Consider the following 22,228-nt stretch of genomic DNA (forward strand, 5'->3'; position numbering starts at 1 on the left):
CGACGCTCTTTTGGCGTGGACGCCATCTGCAGTCTTCTCGCTCGACGGTCGCGCAGAGTTTTTCGGGACCGGAACGCCCGACAGGCCTCACAGGATTCTTCGCTGTGCTCGGGTGACAGGCACAGATTACAGACCGAGTGTAGGTCCGTATAAGGATATTTGTTGTGGCATTCGGGGCAGAATCGAAACGGGGTCCGTTCCATCGGCGTTGTCCTCCACGCGGTCGGGCCGACTAGGCCCCGACGGTGTGCCGAAATCTACCCCGAAGGGCACCGAAGCGCTTCGATGTTCAACGCGTCGTCGTATGTGTCTATCTCTAACCGGATCGCAACGATACCGTCGAAAATCTTCCGTCTTCAGCTATCTTTCCGTTCCGAAACTCGGAGCGACAGGAACACGTCCGAACCCGATGGCGGAAAGAAAACAATCGAAGATGGAGTCGACGCCCATGCGCAATGAGCACAGAAGGTGGAGTCACTCGGCCCCGTGACTCGAAAACACTTCTTCGAAGAAAAACAACTTGTAACACTCCGACCCAACACCAGATGGCGAGCTCATGCATACCATGTGTATCTACAGCGACAGATGCCATCGAACTATATTTTTCTATACAAAAACCTATTGGCCTGGAATTGTCTGAGTGTGTGTTCCTCATTTATTGCCTGTGTGTGTACAACAAATGCTTAACACTACTCCTCTGATAAGCCTACTGCTCGACCACACTACCACAAAACAGAGCATTAGTATTATCTCTTTTTGCCACTATCTTACCTCTAAGGGGAACCCTTGGACTCTGTGCATACTATTCCTTACTTTGAAATAGTGCATACAGAGCCAACTTCCTACACCTAGATCATGTTGTAAAAGACAAAATACATGTATCATTGCTTGTGAATAGTATAAACGTGATTGGTTTAATCTTTGTTTTAATCGTTTTGTGGCTAGAATGAATATGTATATTAATTTTGGATGATTTACACCAATGTTAAATAGTTGGGTGGCAATTTTGCTGGTTGTGCACTGGCATAGAGTGCACATGTTAAGAGTAGAGTGGCTTAGAGTGCAGTGGTATAGAGTGGAGTAGTGCAGAGTGGAGTAGAGCAGCTTGGGGGCAGTGGTGAAAAGTACACTGCTTCAGAGTAGAGTGAAGTGGAGTGGTGCCGGGCAGAGTGCAGTTACGTACAGTAGCAGTGTTTATTGGTGTAAAGTGGTGTAGAGTGAAGCGGCAGAGTGCAGTGGTGGGAGTAGATTAGAGTGGCATACAATTAGTATTTGCCCCTTCATGTACGATCTCTAAGAAGTACTACCTTTTTTCCTTACGCAGGTGGTGAGCAAATTGTTGAACAAAATCCTAAAGGGCTCGGCTGTACCTGCCCAAGAGTGCCGCAGCACTGGCTGCCTTCAGACGTGGCTGCTGTACTGCAGACTTTGCGGCCTGCTAAGTCCAATTTTTACTCTCCTTAACTGGAGATGAAGTGGATGATGGAGAGGTTGAATGGACTTTTTTTAGCAGCCGAACTGACGACAGAATTGGTGGAGGATCACTGCAAAGAAATAATGGGTCTTGACCAGGGCGCCAGTATTTCTTTTGAAGCCTGGATGGAGCAGACTTAGCCATTGTTGCAGTTGGGAACAAGTGTAGCTCAATGATGGCATACAATTGATTGGAGTAAAGTGCAGGGTCCTAGAGTTGATTGTTACAGAGTAAAGTGCATTGGTGTAGTGTGCATTGGCAAAGAGTGCAGAGATGCAGAGTACAGTGGCGTGGAGTTGGGCAACATAGATTGGTGTGGCCTGGAGTCCTGTAGAGTGCAGTGGCGAAGAATGCTTTGGCATACAGTAGAGTGGTACAGGGAAGAGCAGAGAGGCGTAGCGTGAAATGGTGTAGATTGCAGTGGCATGGAGAGGTGTACAGTGGAGTGGTGCCGAGTAGAATGGAGCAGCATAGGGTGGAGTATTCATGGTGTGGAAGCACACTTCCTTTACGGACAACGCATTTTCAAAAGAAATGACTATTAAATTTGCAGGCATACAGTTTTACTAATAAAACTATACAGTGCACAGCCGCAAATGTGTGGAAATTATATCACCTATTGTAATGGTTTGTTTTTATCACATTAAAGTACGTTTCTGTAGGAAGTTGGCTCTGTATGTGCTATTTCAAAGTAAGGAATAGCATGCACAGAGTCCAAGGGTTCCCCTTAGAGGTAAAATAGTGGTAAAAATAGATAATACTAATGCTCTATTTTGTGGTAGTGTGGTCGAGCAGTAGGCTTATCCAAGGAGTAGTGTTAAGCATTTGTTGTACATACACATAGACAATAAATGAGGTACACACACTCAGAGACAAATCCAGCCAATAGGTTTTGTTATAGAAAAATATCTTTTCTTAGTTTATTTTAAGAACCACAGGTTCAAATTCTACATGGAATATCTCATTCGAAAGGTATTGCAGGTAAGTACTTTAGGAACTTCAAATCATCAAAATTGCATGTATATTTTTCAAGTTATTCACAAATAGCTGTTTTAAAAGTGGACACAGTGCAATTTTCACAGTTCCTAGGGGAGGTAAGTATTTGTTAGGTTAACCAGGTAAGTAAGACACTTACAGGGCTTAGTTCTTGGTCCAAGGTAGCCCACCGTTGGGGGTTCAGAGCAACCCCAAAGTCACCACACCAGCAGCTCAGGGCCGGTCAGGTGCAGAGTTCAAAGTGGTGCCCAAAACGCATAGGCTAGAATGGAGAGAAGGGGGTGCCCCGGTTCCGGTCTGCTTGCAGGTAAGTACCCGCGTCTTCGGAGGGCAGACCAGGGGGGGGTTTTTTTAGGGCACCGGGGGGGGGACAAGCCCACACAGAAATTTCACCCTCAGCAGCGCGGGGGCGGCCGGGTGCAGTGTAGAAACAAGCGTCGGGTTTGTAATGGAAGTCAATGGGAGATCTCGGGATCTCTTCAGCGCTGCAGGCAGGCAAGGGGGGGGGTTCCTCGGGGAAACCTCCACTTGGTCAAGGGAGAGGGACTCCTGGGGGTCACTCCTCCAGTGAAAGTCCGGTCCTTCAGGTCCTGGGGGCTGCGGGTGCAGGGTCTCTCCCAGGCGTCGGGACTTGGGACTCAAAGAGTCGCGGTCAGGGGAAGCCTCGGGATTCCCTCTGCAGGCGGCGCTGTGGGGGCTCAGGGGGGACAGGTTTTGGTACTCACAGTATCAGAGTAGTCCTGGGGTCCCTCCTGAGGTGTTGGATCGCCACCAGCCGAGTCGGGGTCGCCGGGTGCAGTGTTGCAAGTCTCACGCTTCTTGCGGGGAGCTTGCAGGGTTCTTTCAAAGCTGCTGGAAACAAAGTTGCAGCCTTTCTTGGAGCAGGTCCGCTGTCCTCGGGAGTTCCTTGTCTTTTCGAAGCAGGGGCAGTCCTCAGAGGATGTCGAGGTCGCTGGTCCCTTTGGAAGGCGTCGCTGGAGCAGGATCTTTGGAAGGCAGGAGACAGGCCGGTGAGTTTCTGGAGCCAAGGCAGTTGTCGTCTTCTGGTCTTCCTCTGCAGGGGTTTTCAGCTAGGCAGTCCTTCTTCTTGTAGTTGCAGAAATCTAATTTTCTAGGGTTCAGGGTAGCCCTTAAATACGAAATTTAAGGGCGTGTTTAGGTCTGGGGGGTTAGTAGCCAATGGCTACTAGCCCTGAGGGTGGGTACACCCTCTTTGTGCCTCCTCCCAAGGGGAGGGGGTCACAATCCTAACCCTATTGGGGGAATCCTCCATCTGCAAGATGGAGGATTTCTAAAAGTTAGAGTCACTTCAGCTCAGGACACCTTAGGGGCTGTCCTGACTGGCCAGTGACTCCTCCTTGTTGCTTTCTTTGTTCCCTCCAGCCTTGCCGCCAAAAGTGGGGGCCGTGGCCGGAGGGGGCGGGCAACTCCACTAAGCTGGAGTGCCCTGCTGGGCTGTGACAAAGGGGTGAGCCTTTGAGGCTCACCGCCAGGTGTTACAGCTCCTGCCTGGGGGAGGTGTTAGCATCTCCACCCAGTGCAGGCTTTGTTACTGGCCTCAGAGTGACAAAGGCACTCTCCCCATGGGGCCAGCAACATGTCTCTAGTGTGGCAGGCTGCTGGAACTAGTCAGCCTACACAGATAGTCGGTTAAGTTTCAGGGGGCACCTCTAAGGTGCCCTCTGTGGTGTATTTTACAATAAAATGTACACTGGCATCAGTGTGCATTTATTGTGCTGAGAAGTTTGATACCAAACTTCCCAGTTTTCAGTGTAGCCATTATGGTGCTGTGGAGTTCGTGTTTGACAGACTCCCAGACCATATACTCTTATGGCTACCCTGCACTTACAATGTCTAATGTTTTGTTTAGACACTGTAGGGGTACCATGCTCATGCACTGGTACCCTCACCTATGGTATAGTGCACCCTGCCTTAGGGCTGTAAGGCCTGCTAGAGGGGTGTCTTACCTATACTGCATAGGCAGTGAGAGGCTGGCATGGCACCCTGAGGGGAGTGCCATGTCGACTTACTCGTTTTGTCCTCACTAGCACACACAAGCTGGCAAGCAGGGTGTCTGTGCTGAGTGAGAGGTCTCCAGGGTGGCATAAGACATGCTGCAGCCCTTAGAGACCTTCCTGGGCATCAGGGCCCTTGGTACTAGAAGTACCAGTTACAAGGGACTTATCTGGATGCCAGGGTCTGCCAATTGTGGATACAAAAGTACAGGTTAGGGAAAGAACACTGGTGCTGGGGCCTGGTTAGCAGGCCTCAGCACACTTTCAATTGTAAACATAGCATCAGCAAAGGCAAAAAGTCAGGGGGCAACCATGCCAAGGAGGCATTTCCTTACAGTTTCCAACACACTAAAAAAAAAAAAAAAAAACACTAAAATGTGCTTCATTTGTGTTCTTAATTCTGATATATTCAAAATACTTACACAATTCATTTAAATGTTGTCATGGGCTAGAAAAAATACTCTTTCCCTATCCCAGTATCCAGCAAGATTGTCACATTAATCCTCTAACATTGAAGTCATAGAAAGAAAAATAAACAAGCGCCCTCAGAAGACAGCGCCTGATATTTGACCTCAGTCTTTGCATGCACAACAATTGTGACAAGATAAGAACAAGATTTACAGGCCTGTTTACAGAAAGGGGGCACTTGAAAGGATACTGTGAATTAGGTTTGTGCAAGGGTAGGAACAAACCCATGCTGGACAGCCTAAAACAATGTCAGCAAATGGAAAGCAAGAAAATGTGAGTTACAAACCACAAAGCCAATGGCAAGGAATAGAAAGAATGCATTCTTAGTTCAGCTTTCTGAATGTTACCAAGATGTCTTGAGCAAACCAGACAGCTGTGGTGTCTGATAGGCTGTGACCTAAAAGGAGGACTAGTAGACTTCACAAAAGAACCACCATCTTGACAGACAAGCAACAAGTACATCAGCTTCATAACACCACCTAAATCACTCACACACACTTCCTCAGACACAATGAAAGCGAGATACAGCTATTTATATGGGCTCAACAAACCTTTTAACTTGTAAAGGTAAACAGCTAAAAAGCCTGTGCTACAGTTATATAAACATGTTGCCACTACCGCTGGATCTAACAGCCATGGTTGAGGAGATAGTATCTCAGAGATGTGCTATACATAGGGTATCCCTAAGACATCACAGAACTGTAAGATGGAAAACTAAAATACAATGGATGGTGGACCTCCAGTGGGATCACATAACTGTCACACACTGAAGGCAAAATACAGGGCTGTTGTGAAACACGTTTTGAAGCAAGATTGCACAGCTTTACCAAGCTAAGAAGTGAACTTTCAGATAGATGTGCAAATAGCGTCAATATGGCCATAGTAACGAGTGAGACAGATGTTACTCTTATTATTCTTCAAGACAAGGGGGAGATAGTGGACAATGTGTTGATTTGGTTTAAGAACTGAAAAATGCAGTAAATTAGTGGGGATGGGGGTGAGGAGCTGGTGTTTAAGACAAAGAAAGAATACCTTGGTTGGTTCTCACACATCCATTTACCCATGGAAACCAGGCGCTGAGGCCGAATCAATTTGTGCTGCACTTCCTTCTCTCCAGTAATTGCCTGGTGGCCTTTGGAGAAATCCAGGCTTCTGAAATTAATTGAAAAAGGAAAGGTTATTGCTAGTGTCTCCTGTACTAATTTCTCCAGGTTCACTCAATTAAATGCTGGTGGGAATGTTCACGACCTCACCAAGGGACAGGAAAAGGCAGCCTAGATGAAAAGTTTTATTATTAAAAGTAGTCAGTACTGCATGTTCATTTCCATCACCCATCACAAATGTTATTTACAGACCTCTGCCGTCTAATCCTATTCATAACCAGTACATCAATCCTAGTTTCCTAGAGTTGCTAGTAACCAACTGTTGGAAGTTGGCTCTGTATGCACTATTTCAAAGTAAGGAATAGTATGCACAGAGTCCAAGGGTTCCCCTTAGAGGTAAGATAGTGGCAAAAAGAGATAATACTAATGCTCTATTTTGTGGTAGTGTGGTCGAGCAGTAGGCTTATCAAAGGAGTAGTGTTAAGCATTTGTTGTACATACACACAGGCAATAAATGAGGACCACACACTCAGAGACAAATCCAGCCAATAGGTTTTGTTATAGAAAAATATATTTTCTTAGTTTATTTTAGGAACCACAGGTTCAATTTCTACATGTAATGTCTCATTTGAAAGGTATTGCAGGTAAGTACTTTAGGAACTTTGAATCATTACATTAGCATGTATACTTTTTACATAAAACACAATAAGCTGTTTTAAAAGTGGACACAGTGCAATTTTCACAGTTCCTGGGGGAGGTAAAGTATTGTTAGTTCTTGCAGGTAAGTAAACCACCTACGGGGTTCAAATTGGGGTCCAAGGTAGCCCACCGTTGGGGGTTCAGAGCAACCCCAAAGTCACCACACCAGCAGCTCAGGGCCGGTCAGGTGCAGAGTTCAAAATGGTGCCCAAAACGCATAGGCTTCAATGGAGAGAAGGGGGTGCCCCGGTTCCGGTCTGCCAGCAGGTAAGTACCCGCGTCTTCGGAGGGCAGATCAGGGGGGTTTTGTAGGGCACCGGGGGGGACACAAGTCAGCACAAAAAGTACACCCTCAGCAGCACGGGGGCGGCCGGGTGCAGTGTGCAAACACGCGTCGGGTTTACAATGGTTTTCAATGAGAGATCAAGGGATCTCTTCAGCGTTGCAGGCAGGCAAGGGGGGGGCTCCTCGGGGTAGCCACCACCTGGACAAGGGAGAGGGCCTCCTGGGTGTCACTCCTGCACAGGAGTTCCGTTCCTTTAGGTGCTGGGGGCTGCGGGTGCAGGGTCTTTTCCAGCCGTCGGGAAATGGAGTTCAGGCAGTCGCGGTCAGGGGGAGCCTCGGGATTCCCTCTGCAGGCGTCGTTGTGGGGACTCAGGGGGGACAACTTTGGTTACTCACGGTCTCGGAGTCGCCGGAGGGTCCTCCCTGAGGTGTTGGTTCTCCACCAGTCGAGTCGGGGTCGCCGGGTGCAGTGTTGCAAGTCTCACGCTTCTTGCGGGGAGTTGCAGGGGTCTTTAAATCTGCTCCTTGAAACAAAGTTGCAGTTCTTTTGGAGCAGTGCCGCTGTCCTCGGGAGTTTGAATCCTCTGAGGACTGCCCTGCTTCAAGAAAGACAGAGGTCCTTGGTCCCTTGGAAAGCGTCACTGGAACAGGGTTCTTTGGAAGGCAGGAGACAGGCAGGTAGGACTGGGGCCAAAGCAGTTGGTGTCTTCTGTTCTTCCTCTGCAGGGGTTTTTCAGCTCAGCAGTCTTCTTCTTCTTGTAGTTTCAGGAATCTAAATTCTTAGGTTCAGGGGAGCCCTTAAATACTAAATTTAAGGGCGTGTTTAGGTCTGGGGGGTTAGTAGCCAATGGCTACTAGCCCTGAGGGTGGGTACACCCTCTTTGTGCCTCCTCCCAAGGGGAGGGGGTCACATTCCTATCCCTATTGGGGGAATCCTCCTTCTACAAGATGGAGGATTTCTAAAAGTCAGAGTCACCTCAGCTCAGGACACCTTAGGGGCTGTCCTGACTGGCCAGTGACGACTCCTTGTTTTTCTCATTATCTCTCCTGGACTTGCCGCCAAAAGTGGGGGCTGGGTCCAGGGGGCGGGCATCTCCACTAGCTGGAGTGCCCTGGGGCATTGTAACACGAAGCTTGAGCCTTTGAAGCGCACTGCTAGGTGTTACAGTTCCTGCAGGGGGGAGGTGTGAAGCACCTCCACCCAGAGCAGGCTTTGTTTCTGTCCTCAGAGAGCACAAAGGCTCTCACCGCATGGGGTCAGAAACTCGTCTCTCAGCAGCAGGCTGGCAGAGACCAGTCAGTCCTGCACTGAACAATTGGGTAAAATACAGGGGGCATCTCTAAGATGCCCTCTGTGTGCATTTTTTAATAAATCCAACACTGGCATCAGTGTGGGTTTATTATTCTGAGAAGTTTGATACTAAGCTTCCCAGTATTCAGTGTAGCCATTATGGAGCTGTGGAGTTCGTTTTTGACAGACTCCCAGACCATATACTCTTATGGCTACCCTGCACTTACAATGTCTAAGGTTTTGCTTAGACACTGTAGGGGCATAGTGCTCATGCACATATGCCCTCACCTGTGGTATAGTGCACCCTGCCTTAGGGCTGTAAGGCCTGCTAGAGGGGTGACTTACCTATGCCACAGGCAGTGTGAGGTTGGCATGGCACCCTGAGGGAAGTGCCATGTCGACTTAGTCATTTTCTCCCCACCAGCACACACAAGCTGGCAAGCAGTGTGTCTGTGCTGAGTGAGGGGTCCCTAGGGTGGCATAAGTCATGCTGCAGCCCTTAGAGACCTTCCCTGGCATCAGGGCCCTTGGTACCAGGGGTACCAGTTACAAGGGACTTACCTAGGTGCCAGGGTTGTGCCAATTGTGGAAACAATGGTACATTTTAGGTGAAAGAACACTGGTGCTGGGGCCTGGTTAGCAGGGTCCCAGCACACTTCTCAGTCAAGTCAGCATCAGTATCAGGCAAAAAGTGGGGGGTAACTGCAACAGGGAGCCATTTCTTTACACCAATCTTTGCAATTTACAGAGGCATGAATTACTGGTACTTGGCGGTAATTAGAAACAGCACACAAGCTATGATTTCTGTAATCACCACAAAGGTAATTTTCCTTAATTGTACATCTGTTTTTTTTGTTTTTAGTCCCATTCCCAAATAAGTGGAAACAGATTACTAAACTGAGAAAGGAAGGCAAACAACTGGCAAAAACAGGCTTAAAGCACACTTCTGCAAAGAAAACAAGAAGAAAACAGTGACTTACCTTAATAATAGTTTGAGCTTAAAGCTCTTCTAGATTCAAATGCTGTACATAATTCGAACATCTAGTAGTTGGGTCTGGAAGTAGTGAATTAACACTTTTCCACTCTTGGATGTGTGTCTACTTAAGTGCAGCATGAAAGGCCGTAAGTTGAAAATGCCACCGCAATCTAACCACTGTCATATTTTTATATAGATATATGTGTGAGTAGACCACGTGGCAGCTCTGCATATATCAGCCATTGGTATGTTTCCTAAAAATGCCATTGACGCACCTTTCTTTCTTGTAGAATGTGCTCTAGGAGTGATCAAAAGTTGTCGTTTTGCCTTGATGTAGCATGTTTGTATGCATCTAACAATCCATCTAGCTAAGCCTTGTTTAGATATAGGATTTCCTTTATGTGGTTGTTGAAAAGCAACAAAAAGTTTTTTTGTTTTGCTAAAGTATTTAGTTTTATCTATATAGAACATAAGAGTTCTTTGGAGATCTAGAGTATGAAGAGCTCTTTCTGCAACTGAGTCTGGCTGGGGGAAGAAGACTGGCAACTCCACTGTTTGGTAGATGTGAAAAGATACTACTTTTGGTAGAAATTTTGGATGTGTCCTAAGTACGACTTTATGTTTGTGTACTTGGAAAAAAAGTTCCTCAATAGTGAAGGCTTGCATTTCACTAACCCTTCTCAATGAGGTAATAGCTACAAGCAGGGCAACCTTCCATGTCAAGAATTGAATTTGACAAGAGTGCATGGGTTCAAAAGGTGGGCCCATGAGTCTGGTAAGTACGATATTTAGATTCCAAGAAGGAAAAGGTGGTGTCCTAGGTGGAATAATGCGTTTTAATCCTTCCATGAAAGCTTTAATAACAGGGACTCTCAGTAGAGAAGCGTGTTGTATATTTAGTAAATAAATATGCAGATATTGCAGTAAGGTGGATTTTGATGGAAGCTAAATTTGACTTTTGTAAATGAAGTAGGTAGCATACAATATCTTGTACAGATGTGGATCAGTATTTTCAGATTGACAGAAGTAAACAAATCTTTTCCATTTGTTAGCATAACATTGCCTGGTAGCAGGTTTACGTGCTTGTTTAAGCACTTCCATACATTCAGATGGAAGTTTTAGGTAACCAAATTCTATGACTTTAGGAGCCAAATCGCTAAATTGAGAGCGTTGGGGTTTGGGTGCCTGATTTGTCCTTTGTTCTGTGTTAACAAATCTGGTCTGTTTGGAAGTTTGGAATGGGGTACTGTAGGAAGTTGGCTCTGTATGTGCTATTTCAAAGTAAGGAATAGCATGCACAGAGTCCAAGGGTTCCCCTTAGAGGTAAAATAGTGGTAAAAATAGATAATACTAATGCTCTATTTTGTGGTAGTGTGGTCGAGCAGTAGGCTTATCCAAGGAGTAGTGTTAAGCACTTGTTGTACATACACATAGACAATAAATGAGGTACACACACTCAGAGACAAATCCAGCCAATAGGTTTTGTTATAGAAAAATATCTTTTCTTAGTTTATTTTAAGAACCACAGGTTCAAATTCTACATGTGATATCTCATTCGAAAGGTATTGCAGGTAAGTACTTTAGGAACTTCAAATCATCAAAATTGCATGTATACTTTTCAAGATATTCACAAATAGCTGTTTTAAAAGTGGACACTTAGTGCAATTTTCACAGTTCCTAGGGGAGGTAAGTATTTGTTAGGTTAACCAGGTAAGTAAGACACTTACAGGGCTTAGTTCTTGGTCCAAGGTAGCCCACCGTTGGGGGTTCAGAGCAACCCCAAAGTCACCACACCAGCAGCTCAGGGCCGGTCAGGTGCAGAGTTCAAAGTGGTGCCCAAAACACATAGGCTAGAATGGAGAGAAGGGGGTGCCCCGGTTCCGGTCTGCTTGCAGGTAAGTACCCGCGTCTTCGGAGGGCAGGCCAGGGGGGTTTTGTAGGGCACCGGGGGGGACACAAGTCCACACAGAAATTTCACCCTCAGCAGCGCGGGGGCGGCCGGGTGCAGTGTCGAAACAAGCGTCGGGTTCGCAATGTTAGTCTATGAGAGATCTCGGGATCTCTTCAGCGCTGCAGGCAGGCAAGGGGGGGATTCCTCGGGGAAACCTCCACTTGGGCGAGGGAGAGGGACTCCTGGGGGTCACTCCTCCAGTGAAAGTCCGGTCCTTCAGGTCCTGGGGGCTGCGGGTGCAGGGTCTCTCCCAGGCGTCGGGACTTTAGGTTCAAAGAGTCGCGGTCAGGGGAAGCCTCGGGATTCCCTCTGCAGGCGGCGCTGTGGGGGCTCAGGGGGGACAGGTTTTGGTACTCACAGTATCAGAGTAGTCCTGGGGTCCCTCCTGAGGTGTCGGGTCTCCACCAGCCGAGTCGGGGTCGCCGGGTGCAGTGTTGCAAGTCTCACGCTTCTTGCGGGGAGCTTGCAGGGTTCTTTAAAGCTGCTGGAAACAGAGTCGCAGCCTTTCTTGGAGCAGGTCCGCTGTCCTCGGGAGTTTCTTGTCTTTTCGAAGCAGGGGCAGTCCTCAGAGGATGTCGAGGTCGCTGGTCCCTTTGGAAGGCGTCGCTGGAGCAGGATCTTTGGAAGGCAGGAGACAGGCCGGTGAGTTTCTGGAGCCAAGGCAGTTGTCGTCTTCTGGTCTTCCGCTGCAGGGGTTTTCAGCTGGGCAGTCCTTCTTCTTGTAGTTGCAGGAATCTAATTTTCTAGGGTTCAGGGTAGCCCTTAAATACTAAATTTAAGGGCGTGTTTAGGTCTGGGGGGTTAGTAGCCAATGGCTACTAGCCCTGAGGGTGGGTACACCCTCTTTGTGCCTCCTCCCAAGGGGAGGGGGTCACAATCCTAACCCTATTGGTGGAATCCTCCATCTGCAAGAAGGAGGATTTCTAAAAGTTAGAGTCACTTCAGCTCAGGACACCTTAGGGGCTGTCCTGACTGGCCAGTGACTCCTCCTTGTTTTTCTCATTATCTTCTCCGGCCTTGCCGCCAAAAGTGGGGCCTGGCCGGAGGGGGCGGGCAACTCCACTAGCTGGAGTGTCCTGCTGGGTTGGCACAAAGGAGGTGAGCCTTTGAGGCTCACCACCAGGTGTGACAATTCCTGCCTGGGGGAGGAGTTAGCATCTCCACCCAGTGCAGGCTTTGTTACTGGCCTCAGAGTGACAAAGGCACTCTCCCCATGGGGCCAGCAACATGTCTCGGTTTGTGGCAGGCTGCTAAAACTAGTCAGCCTACACAGATAGTCGGTTAAGTTTCAGGGGGCACCTCTAAGGTGCCCTCTGTGGTGTATTTTACAATAAAATGTACACTGGCATCAGTGTGCATTTATTGTGCTGAGAAGTTTGATACCAAACTTCCCAGTTTTCAGTGTAGCCATTATGGTGCTGTGGAGTTCGTGTTTGACAAACTCCCAGACCATATACTCTTATGGCTACCCTGCACTTACAATGTCTAAGGTTTTGTTTAGACACTGTAGGGGTACCATGCTCATGCACTGGTACCCTCACCTATGGTATAGTGCACCCTGCCTTAGGGCTGTAAGGCCTGCTAGAGGGGTGTCTTACCTATACTGCATAGGCAGTGAGAGGCTGGCATGGCACCCTGAGGGGAGTGCCATGTCGACTTACTCGTTTTGTCCTCACTAGCACACACAAGCTGGCAAGCAGTGTGTCTGTGCTGAGTGAGAGGTCTCCAGGGTGGCATAAGACATGCTGCAGCCCTTAGAGACCTTCCTTGGCATCAGGGCCCTTGGTACTAGAAGTACCAGTTACAAGGGACTTATCTGGATGCCAGGGTCTGCCAATTGTGGATACAAAAGTACATTTTAGGTGAAGGAACACTGGTGCTGGGGCCTGGTTAGCAGGGTCCCAGCACACTTCTCAGTCAAGTCAGCATCAGTATCAGGCAAAAAGTGGGGGGGTAACTGCAACAGGGAGCCATTTCTTTACAGGTACCACAGACAAGTCTAAGAGTGTTGTGTACCAGTGTTGATGTGCCCGTGTTGGGGCTATGAGTATCATGGTAAGAGATGTTTGATGTAGATTGCTGACCAGAAAGGGAAGGAGTGGGAGAGGGAGAGGGGGAAAAGCGTAAGCAAATATCCCTGACCAGTTGATCCATTGAGCATTGCCCTTGGATAGAGGATGTAGGTGTCTGGATGTGAAGTTTTATCATTTTGCGTTTTCGCTTGTTGCGAATATGTTTATTTCCGGTGTTCCCCACTTTTGAAAGTACTTTTGAAGTACTTGGGTGTGAATCTCCCATTTGTGAGTCTGTTGATGATTCCTTCTTAGGAGATCCGCTAACTGATTGTCTATTCCTGGAATGTATTCTGCTAATTGAATGGGATTGTGAATTGCCCATTTCCATATTGTCTGGGCTAGCAGAGACAGTTGAGATGAATGTGTCCCGCCCTGTTTTTTGAGGTAATACATGGTCGTCATGTTGTCTGTTTTTATCAGAACATTCTTTTGTTTGATGAGGGGCTGAAACGCTTTCAGGCAAGAAACACTGCCGGGTGGTTTATGTGAAGTTGTTTCTGTTTAGGATCCCATCGCCCTTGAATGGTATGATTCTTGAGATGAGCTCCCCAACCTATCATTGATGAGTGTTATTTTGGTCTGAGGTACAGGGTCTTGAAATGACTGCCCCTTCATTAGATTGTGGAGATTCCACCCTTGAAGGGACGTGTGCATATGTTGGTCTATCAACACTAGATCTTGAAGCCGACAGTGTGCCTGAGACCATTGTTGTGAGAGGCATTGTTGTAAAGGCCTCATGTTTAGCCGTGCATGTGGAACTATGGATATGCAAGATGCCATCATCCCTAGAATCTTCATGATAAATCTTACAGTGTACCATTGATTTGGTTGGATATGTGGGATGAGATTTTGAAAAGCCTGTATCCCTTGTGTATTTGGATATTCTAAGGCTTTTTGAGTATTTAGAATAGCACCTAGGTAAGGTTGTACCTGTGCTGGCTGACGGTGTGGCTTCTAATAATTTAGAGTGAACCCTAGTGTATGCAGGGTTTCTATCACATATTGAGTGTGTTGCTGGCATTGTGTAAAATTGCTTGATTTTATTAGCCAATCGTCTAGATATGGAAAGACGTGAATGTGTTGTCTTCTTATGTAGGCTGCTACTACTGCTAGACATTTTGTGAACACTCGGAGCTGTTCTTATGCCGAATGACAAAACTTTGAACTGGTAATGTTTTCCTGCTATGACGAATTTGATGTATTTTCTGTGAGCTGGATGGATGGGTTTATGAAAATACGCATCTTTAAGGTCTAAAGCATTCATGTAATTTTGCTTTTGTAGTAGAGGAATGACATCCTGCAGAGTTACCATGTGAAAATGTTTTGAGAGGATGTATAAATTGAGAGGTTTTAGGTCTAGAATAGGCCTTGAAGTGCCATCTTTTTTGAGAATGAGGAAGTATAGTGAGTATACACCTGTTCCTTGTTGAGAATGTGGGACTAATTCTATTGCTTGTTTTAGTAGTAAAGATTGCACCACCTGTTACAACAGAACGTTGTGTTCTGGGGACAATTTGTAGTAACACGGTGGAATGTTTGGAGGGGTGGATATTAACTCTAAGCAATAGCCATTGCGGATAATTGATAACACCCAATTGTCTGTGGTGATATTTTGTCAATGAGAGTGGAATTGTTGTAGTTTTCCTCCCACAGGAGATGTGTGTGGTGGAGGGGTGAGAAAGAAGTCACTGTTTGAGGAAAATTCCAAGCCTCAAAGCAAGCCACTACACCATCCAGTTTCTGAAATATTGTCCTCTATAGGACCCTCTAAAGCCCCCTCTGATTTTGAGTCTGTTGTCCCTCTTCGATTGAGAGGTAGAAGGTTCAGAGGATTATGACTTAAATCCTCCTCTGAATTGGGGCCTGCGAAAGGAGCCTCTATGTGGTGTGGTATATAATGCTCCCATTGCTTTTGCAGTATCGGAGCCCTTACTCAGTTTCTCTATGGTGGTATCCACCTCAGGCCCAAATAAATGTTTATCCAAAGGCATGTTAAGTACTGCCGGTTGAATTTGTGGTTTAAAACCAGAAGAGCGTAACCATGCATGCCTTCGTATTGTAATGGCTGTATTTACACTCCTTGCAGCTGTATCAGCAGCATCGAGGGCAGACCTTATCTGATTATTACGTATAGCCTGTCCTTCCTCCACAACCTGCTGTGCTCTCTTTTAATGCTCTTTTGGGAGGTGCTGTATGAATTCTTGCATCTCATGCCAGTGGGCTCTATCGTATCTGGCAATGAGTGCTTGCGAATTTTTGGAATTCGCAGTTGATTAGCCGCTGGCGTGGCTACTCTCTTGCCAGCAGCATCAAATTTCCTACTCTCCTTATGAAGTGGAGGAGCATCCCCTGAGGATTGGCTGTTAGCTCTTTTCCTAGCCACACTCAGCACTACTGATTCTGGCGGAACTTGATGTGTGATGTAGTCTGGGTCTGTAGGAGCAGGTTTATACTTTGTCAATTCTAGGAGTAATTACTCTAGCTTTGACGGGCTCACTAAAAATTTGGTCAGCATATTTGACCATTCCAGGCAACATTGGGAGACACTGGTATCTAGAGTGAGTGGAAGACAGAGTGTTGAATAAAAAAATCTTCCTCCAGGCGTTCAGGGTGCATAAGCACCCCCTGGTAAGTAGCTTCCCTAGAAACTACCTGAGTGTAGGCAGTAGTGTCCTGTGGTGAAGGCTTGGAGGGTTGTAGGTCAGGATCATTGTCTGGAATAAGATCAGGATCATACAGATACAGAGGATCCACTGTATCTCCATGCGAGTATGGAGTTGGAGAAGGCAATGGTGGTGGACTATTGCGAGGAGGTGAAAAAAAGCTGTGGAGAGTGAGGAGGAGAAGTAGGGAGAGGTGCTGGTTTCTCCTTTTGTTTCTGAACCTTTGCTGGTGGTTGAGCAGAGTAGAATTCCTCTTGAAAGGCCAGTTTTCTTTTAGTCTTTAACGGAGGTGCAGTCAGAATTTTACCAGTGTCTTTATGTATATGGATTCTTGATTGTCTTTCATCCAGAACCTCCAATATTGGCTCAATCTCAGTCTCTTCTTCAGCAGCTTTGTGAGATTCTTGCATCGGCTTCAAGATTTGTTTAAGTTTACTCGAAAGTCCTTGTTTCTCTGTGTATGAGGATTTTTTCGGCTCCGAAGTCTGAATCTTTTTCGGTCCCGAAAATGAAGTCGGCTGTTTCGGCTCCGAAGGACGTCGAATCTTCGACTCCGAAGAGTGAGGAGGCTTACTAGAGTCTGAGGTGGAAGTTCTAACCAACTTGCTAGACTCCGAAGTGGACGGAGGAGGGGCCTTTTTCGGCACAGAGCCCGAAGGTCAGTTCACCACAGTCTTTTCGGGCTGAACCATGGCCTTCCGGCAGTGGTGTACCCAAGGCCTTCAACTGTTTTTTATATATGGGCATAGGGGCAGGCGCCCTTTTAACATCAAGGGTATGACGAGCTCTTTCAGCAACTGAATCTGGCTTTGGAAAGAAGACTGGCAATTCCACTGACTGATATGAGATGGTGAAACTATTTTTGGTATGAATTTAGGGTTTGTCATAAGGACTATTTTATTCTTGTGAGTTTGAAAGAAAGGTTCTTCTAAAGTGAATGCTTGAATTTCACTAACTCTTCTTAAGGAAGTAATTGCTACTAAGAAAGCAAGCTTCCTTGACAAAAACTGAAGAGGGCAAAAATGCATGGGTTCAAATGGTGGACCCATAAGTTTTGTGAGCACGATGTTACATGCAGAAGCTAGTGGAGATCTAGGTGGAATTATTATTTTAAGGATTTCATAAAAGCTTTAATAATAGGAATCCTAAAGAGAGAAGTATGCTGTTTGTTTTGGAGGTAAGCAGCTATTGCTGTTAAATGAATTTTAATAAAGTAATAACCTAAATTATAAAAAAAAAAAAAATAAGTGAACCAAATAACAGACAATATCCTGTACGGACGCTTTAAGTGGGTTAATATTTTTGGGCTGACAGTAATATACAGCGCTTTTCCATTTAGCTGCATAACACAGTCTAATTGTAGGCTTGCGTGCATCCTTTAGCATATCCATACATTCTGATGGAAGCTGTATATAGGCGAATTCTATTACCTCAGGAGTCAAATCGCCAGGATGAGCATACTAGGATTGGGATGCCTGATTTGACCTTCGTTCTGAGTCAATAGGTCTGGTCTGTTTGGTAGTTTGTGATATGGTACTACAGACAGATCCAATAGTGTTGTGTTTCAGTGTTGATGTGCCCAGGTGGGAGCTATGAGTATCATAGGGAGGTAGGTGTGATAGGTCTTGTTGACTAGAAATGGGATTAGTGGGAGAGGCGGAAAAGCATAAGCAAATATCCCTGACCAGCTGATCCATGGAGCATTGCCCTTGGATTGAGGGGGGTGGGTACCTAGATGCGAAGTTTGGGCGTTCTACATTTTCGGGCGTGGCGAAGATGTGTATGTCTGGGGTTCCCCACATTTGGAAGTATTGTTGAATCACATTTGTGCACTTGTTGCTACGTCCTGCTTAAGAGGTCCGGTAGTTGATTGTTTATCCCTGGAATATACTCCACTAATAGTTGAATATGATTGTGAATTGCCCATTTCCAAATTGTCTGTGGCAACAGGGACAATGGAGATGAGTTCTCCCCACCCCTGTTTTTAAGATAATAGATTGTGGTCATGTTGTCTGTCCTTAACACAGTCTTGTGTGATTTGTGTCTGAAAACCTTTGAGTGCTAGGAACTATGCTAGTAATTCCAAATGGTTTATGTGATAAGTTTGTTAATCGAGTCCCATTCCCCTTGTATGGTGAGGTTGTTGAGATGGGCTCTCGAACTTATCATTGATGCATCTGTTGTGATTATGGTCTGTGGCACAGGGTTCTACCCTTTAATACTTTGGTGTGATTGGGTACTATTGCTATGCATGATGCCATCATTCCCAAAAGTTTCATGATCAACTTCACTGTGTAAGTGTGGACGTACTGCAGTTGAGGTATGAGTTGGTGAAAAGCTTTAATTCTCACTGGGTTTGGGTATGCTAATGCTGAATTAATGTTCAGAATTGCTCCTAGATACGGTTGTATTTGGGCTGGCTGCAGGTGAGATTTTTGATCGTTGATTGTGAACCCTAGGTTGTGTAAGGTGTCCACTGTATAGTGTGTATGCTGTTGTCAGGTTTGAATTGTACTGCCTTTTATGAGCTAGTCATCCAGATACAGAAAGACACGTATGTGTTGTCTTCTGAGGAATGCTGCAACCACTGCCAGGTATTTGGTGAATACCCTTGGTGCTGTTGTTACTCTGAAGGGTAGTACTTTGAATTGGTAATGCTTCCCTGCTACAACATATCTTAGAAATTTCTGATGTGCTGGATGTATGGGTATGTGGAAATAAGTATCTTTTAGATCTAATGCTGTCATGTAATCTTGTTTTTTTTAGCAGGGGAATGATGTCCTGTTGAGTGACCATGTGAAAACGTTCTGACAGAATGTAATGATTGAGGGGTCTGAGATCTAAGATTAGTCTTAGAGTACCATCTTTCATTGGAATGGGGAAGTATAATGAATACACTCCTGACCCTTGTTGGAATATAGGTACCATCGCAATGGCACCTTTGAGTAGTAGTGACTGCACCTCCTGTTTTAATAAATTGAGATGTTCCAGAGTAAGTTTGTGCGAGTGAGGGGAAATGTTTGGTGGAGTAGAGATAAGTTCTAGGCAATAACCATGTTAGATAATTGATAGAACCCATTGATCTGTAGTAATGTTGTGCCATTGTGGGTAAAACGTTTCCAGTCTTCCTCCTACAGGAGATGTATGCTTTGTGGGGATCTGTAAAAAGTCACTATTTGGTTGAGGTGGAAGAACCTCTTGTGACGGTTGATTTACCTTTCCCTCTATAATTATTCCCTCTGTAGGAGTCTCTGAAGGAGCCTCTGTTGTAAAAATGTCGTCCTTGTTTCTGTTGGTATGTGGATGGCTCTGAGGTGGATGGTTTGAAACCACCCCTAAAATGTGGTCTAGGAAAAGTTCCCAGAGTGGGTGTAGTATAAAGGGCACCTATAGCTTTAACTGTATCAGTCTTATTTCAGCCTTTCTATTGTATCAACCTCTGGCCCAAATAGGTGTTGCTTATCAGGCATATTCAACACTGCCTGTTGAATTTCTGGCTTAAACCCTGAAGCAGTTACCCATGCGTGCCTTCAGTGATGTCACTAGTGTTGATAACTCTTGCTGCTGGGTCTGCTTCATCCATGGCAGATCTAATTTGATTACTGGAAATGGCCTGCCATTCTGTTACTATCTGTTGACCCGTTCTCTGGTGTTCTGGTGAAAGGTACTATAACATGTCTTCCATTTGGTCCCAATGAGTTCTAGCATATCTTGCCAACAGTGCTTGAGAGTTTGCAATCCTCCAATGGTTCACAGCTTCAGTTGCTACTCTTTGCGGCTGCATCAAATTTATGACTATCTGGAGGAGGGGCATTCCCTGTAGACTGGCTATTTGCTCTCTTTCTTGCTGCACTAACAGCTACAGAGTCATGTGGCAATTGAGCCCTAATAAAAACCGGATCAGAGGGTGCAGGTTTAAACTTTTTATCCACCCTTGGTGTAATAATTCTAGATTTTACCAGTTCCTTTAAATGTCTTCTGCATGTTTAAGCATGGCTGGGAGCATAGGGAGACATTGATACTCCTTATGAGTAGATGTTAAAAAGTCAGCTCCGAAAGTGTTGGTCGTTTTTTTCGGCTCCAAGGTAGAAGTCTATGATTTTCAGCTCAATCCCGAAACAGGTGCAGCAAGCTGTTTGGTCTATGCCAAATGCACTTTGGCCTTGTGTTTCGGTACAAACCAGGGGGCTGGTTATCCGATTGTATTTTTTCAGGTCCGAGCATGGCTGGTAAGCAGTGGGGGGACCAAGACCAGTGATGAAGTCTTTTTGGTTGTCTTTAGTTGATGGGTAGGGGCTGATGTACTCACGTACTGCGCCGGTGGGATGGATAGGGTGTTGACATCAGAATCTTGATCGAAATCAGAGCCAAACATTGTTCTACTACCGGGCGTTGAAGTAGGCCGAAGAAGGGCGAGGTCACCCCAAAGGGGCGTGTATTCCACCCAGACGTATACAATTGGATCAAATATGAGATTGGAAAAACCAGACCGAGGACTATACTGACGTTTATAGAAAGAAGAGAGAAGTTCAGATAGTACCGAAGCTAGATATACCGGAGCGAGAGGAAACCTGTCTGAACCCGACGGCGCAAAGAAAAGCATCTAACAAAGGACTCAATGCCCATGCGCGCCATCATCGAGAGGAGGAGTCACTCGATCTCGTGACTCGAAAACCTTCTTTGAAGAAAAACACCTTGTAACACTCCGAGCCCAACACTAGATGGCGGATGTATGCAAAGCATGTGTATCTGCAGCTACACATGACATCAAACATATATATATATATACACATGCATACATATATATATGGAAAATGTCACTTACCCAGTGTACATCTGTTCGTGGCATTAGTCGCTGCAGATTCACATGCTGTGCACAGTCCGCCATCTGGTGTTGGGCTCGGAGTGTTACAAGTTGTTTTTCTTCAAGAAGTCTTTTCGAGTCACGAGACCGAGGGACTCCTCCCATTTCGACTCCATTGCGCATGGGCGTCGACTCCATCTTAGATTGTTTTCCCCCGCAGAGGGTGAGGTAGGAGTTGTATATGCTAGTAATAGTGCCCATGCAATGGAGTGAATGCGTATGTACATAATGAAGTTTAAAGTAATATATTTACAAATGTACAAATGTTTAAGATCTACTTCTGAACGGCTACAGGCTCCCGGGGAGGAGGGTGGGCGCATGTGAATCTGCAGCGACTAATGCCACGAACAGATGTACACTGGGTAAGTGACATTTTCCGTTCGATGGCATGTGTAGCTGCAGATACACATGCTGTGCATAGACTAATAAGCAGTTATCTCCCCAAAAGCGGTGGTTCAGCCTGTAGGAGTTGAAGTAGTTTGAAATAATGTTCTTAGTACAGCTTGACCTACTGTTGCTTGTTGTGCAGTTAACACATCTACACAGTAGTGCTTGGTAAATGTATGAGGCGTAGACCATGTTGCTGCCTTACATATTTCGTGCATTGGAATATTTCCTAGAAAGGCCATGGTAGCACCTTTCTTTCTGGTTGAGTGTGCCTTTGGTGTAATAGGCAGTTCTCTTTTATCTTTAAGATAGCATGTTTGAATGCACTTAACTATCCATCTAGCAATGCCTTGTTTTGAAATTGGATTTCCTGTATGAGGTTTTTGAAAGGCGATAAATAATTGTTTTGTCTTTCGAATTAGTTTTGTTCTGTCAATGTAGTACATTAGTGCTCTTTTGATGTCTAATGTATGTAGTGCTCTTTCAGCTACAGAATCTGGCTGTGGGAAGAACACTGGTAATTCTACCGTTTGATTCAAGTGGAACGGTGAGATTACTTTAGGTAAAAATTTAGGATTGGTCCGTAGAACAACTTTATTTTTGTGTATTTGAATAAATGGTTCTTGAATGGTAAATGCTTGAATTTCACTCACTCTTTTTAGAGATGTGATGGCAATTAAAAATGCAACTTTCCACGTTAAGTATTGCATTTCACAAGAGTGCATGGGCTCAAAAGGTGGACCCATGAGTCGTGTTAAGACAATGTTGAGGTTCCATGAAGGAACCGGTGGTGTTCTTGGTGGTATAATTCTCTTTAGGCCCTCCATAAACGCTTTTATGACTGGTATCCTAAATAATGAAGTTGAGTGCGTAATTTGCAGGTAAGCTGAAATTGCTGTAAGATGTATTTTAATGGAAGAGAAAGCTAGTTTAGATTTCTGCAAATGTAGTAAGTATCCTATCATCTCTTTTGCAGATGCG

General features: G+C 45.7%; 1 protein-coding gene across 6 annotated transcripts in view; it reads right to left on the bottom strand.

Annotated features, from left to right (window-relative positions):
• SMG7 (SMG7 nonsense mediated mRNA decay factor) overlaps positions 1-22,228 on the bottom strand; it is a 468,256-nt gene that overhangs the window by 202,362 nt on the left and 243,666 nt on the right. For all 6 annotated transcript variants that reach the window (XM_069232041.1, XM_069232046.1, XM_069232045.1 and 3 more), the window contains one exon: positions 5,986-6,105. In XM_069232041.1, the coding sequence (XP_069088142.1) occupies positions 5,986-6,105 (120 nt within the window). The remainder of the gene's footprint in view (positions 1-5,985; positions 6,106-22,228) is intronic.

This window comes from Pleurodeles waltl, chromosome 4_2, assembly GCF_031143425.1.
Source record: "Pleurodeles waltl isolate 20211129_DDA chromosome 4_2, aPleWal1.hap1.20221129, whole genome shotgun sequence".
Taxonomy (NCBI): domain Eukaryota; kingdom Metazoa; phylum Chordata; class Amphibia; order Caudata; family Salamandridae; genus Pleurodeles; species Pleurodeles waltl.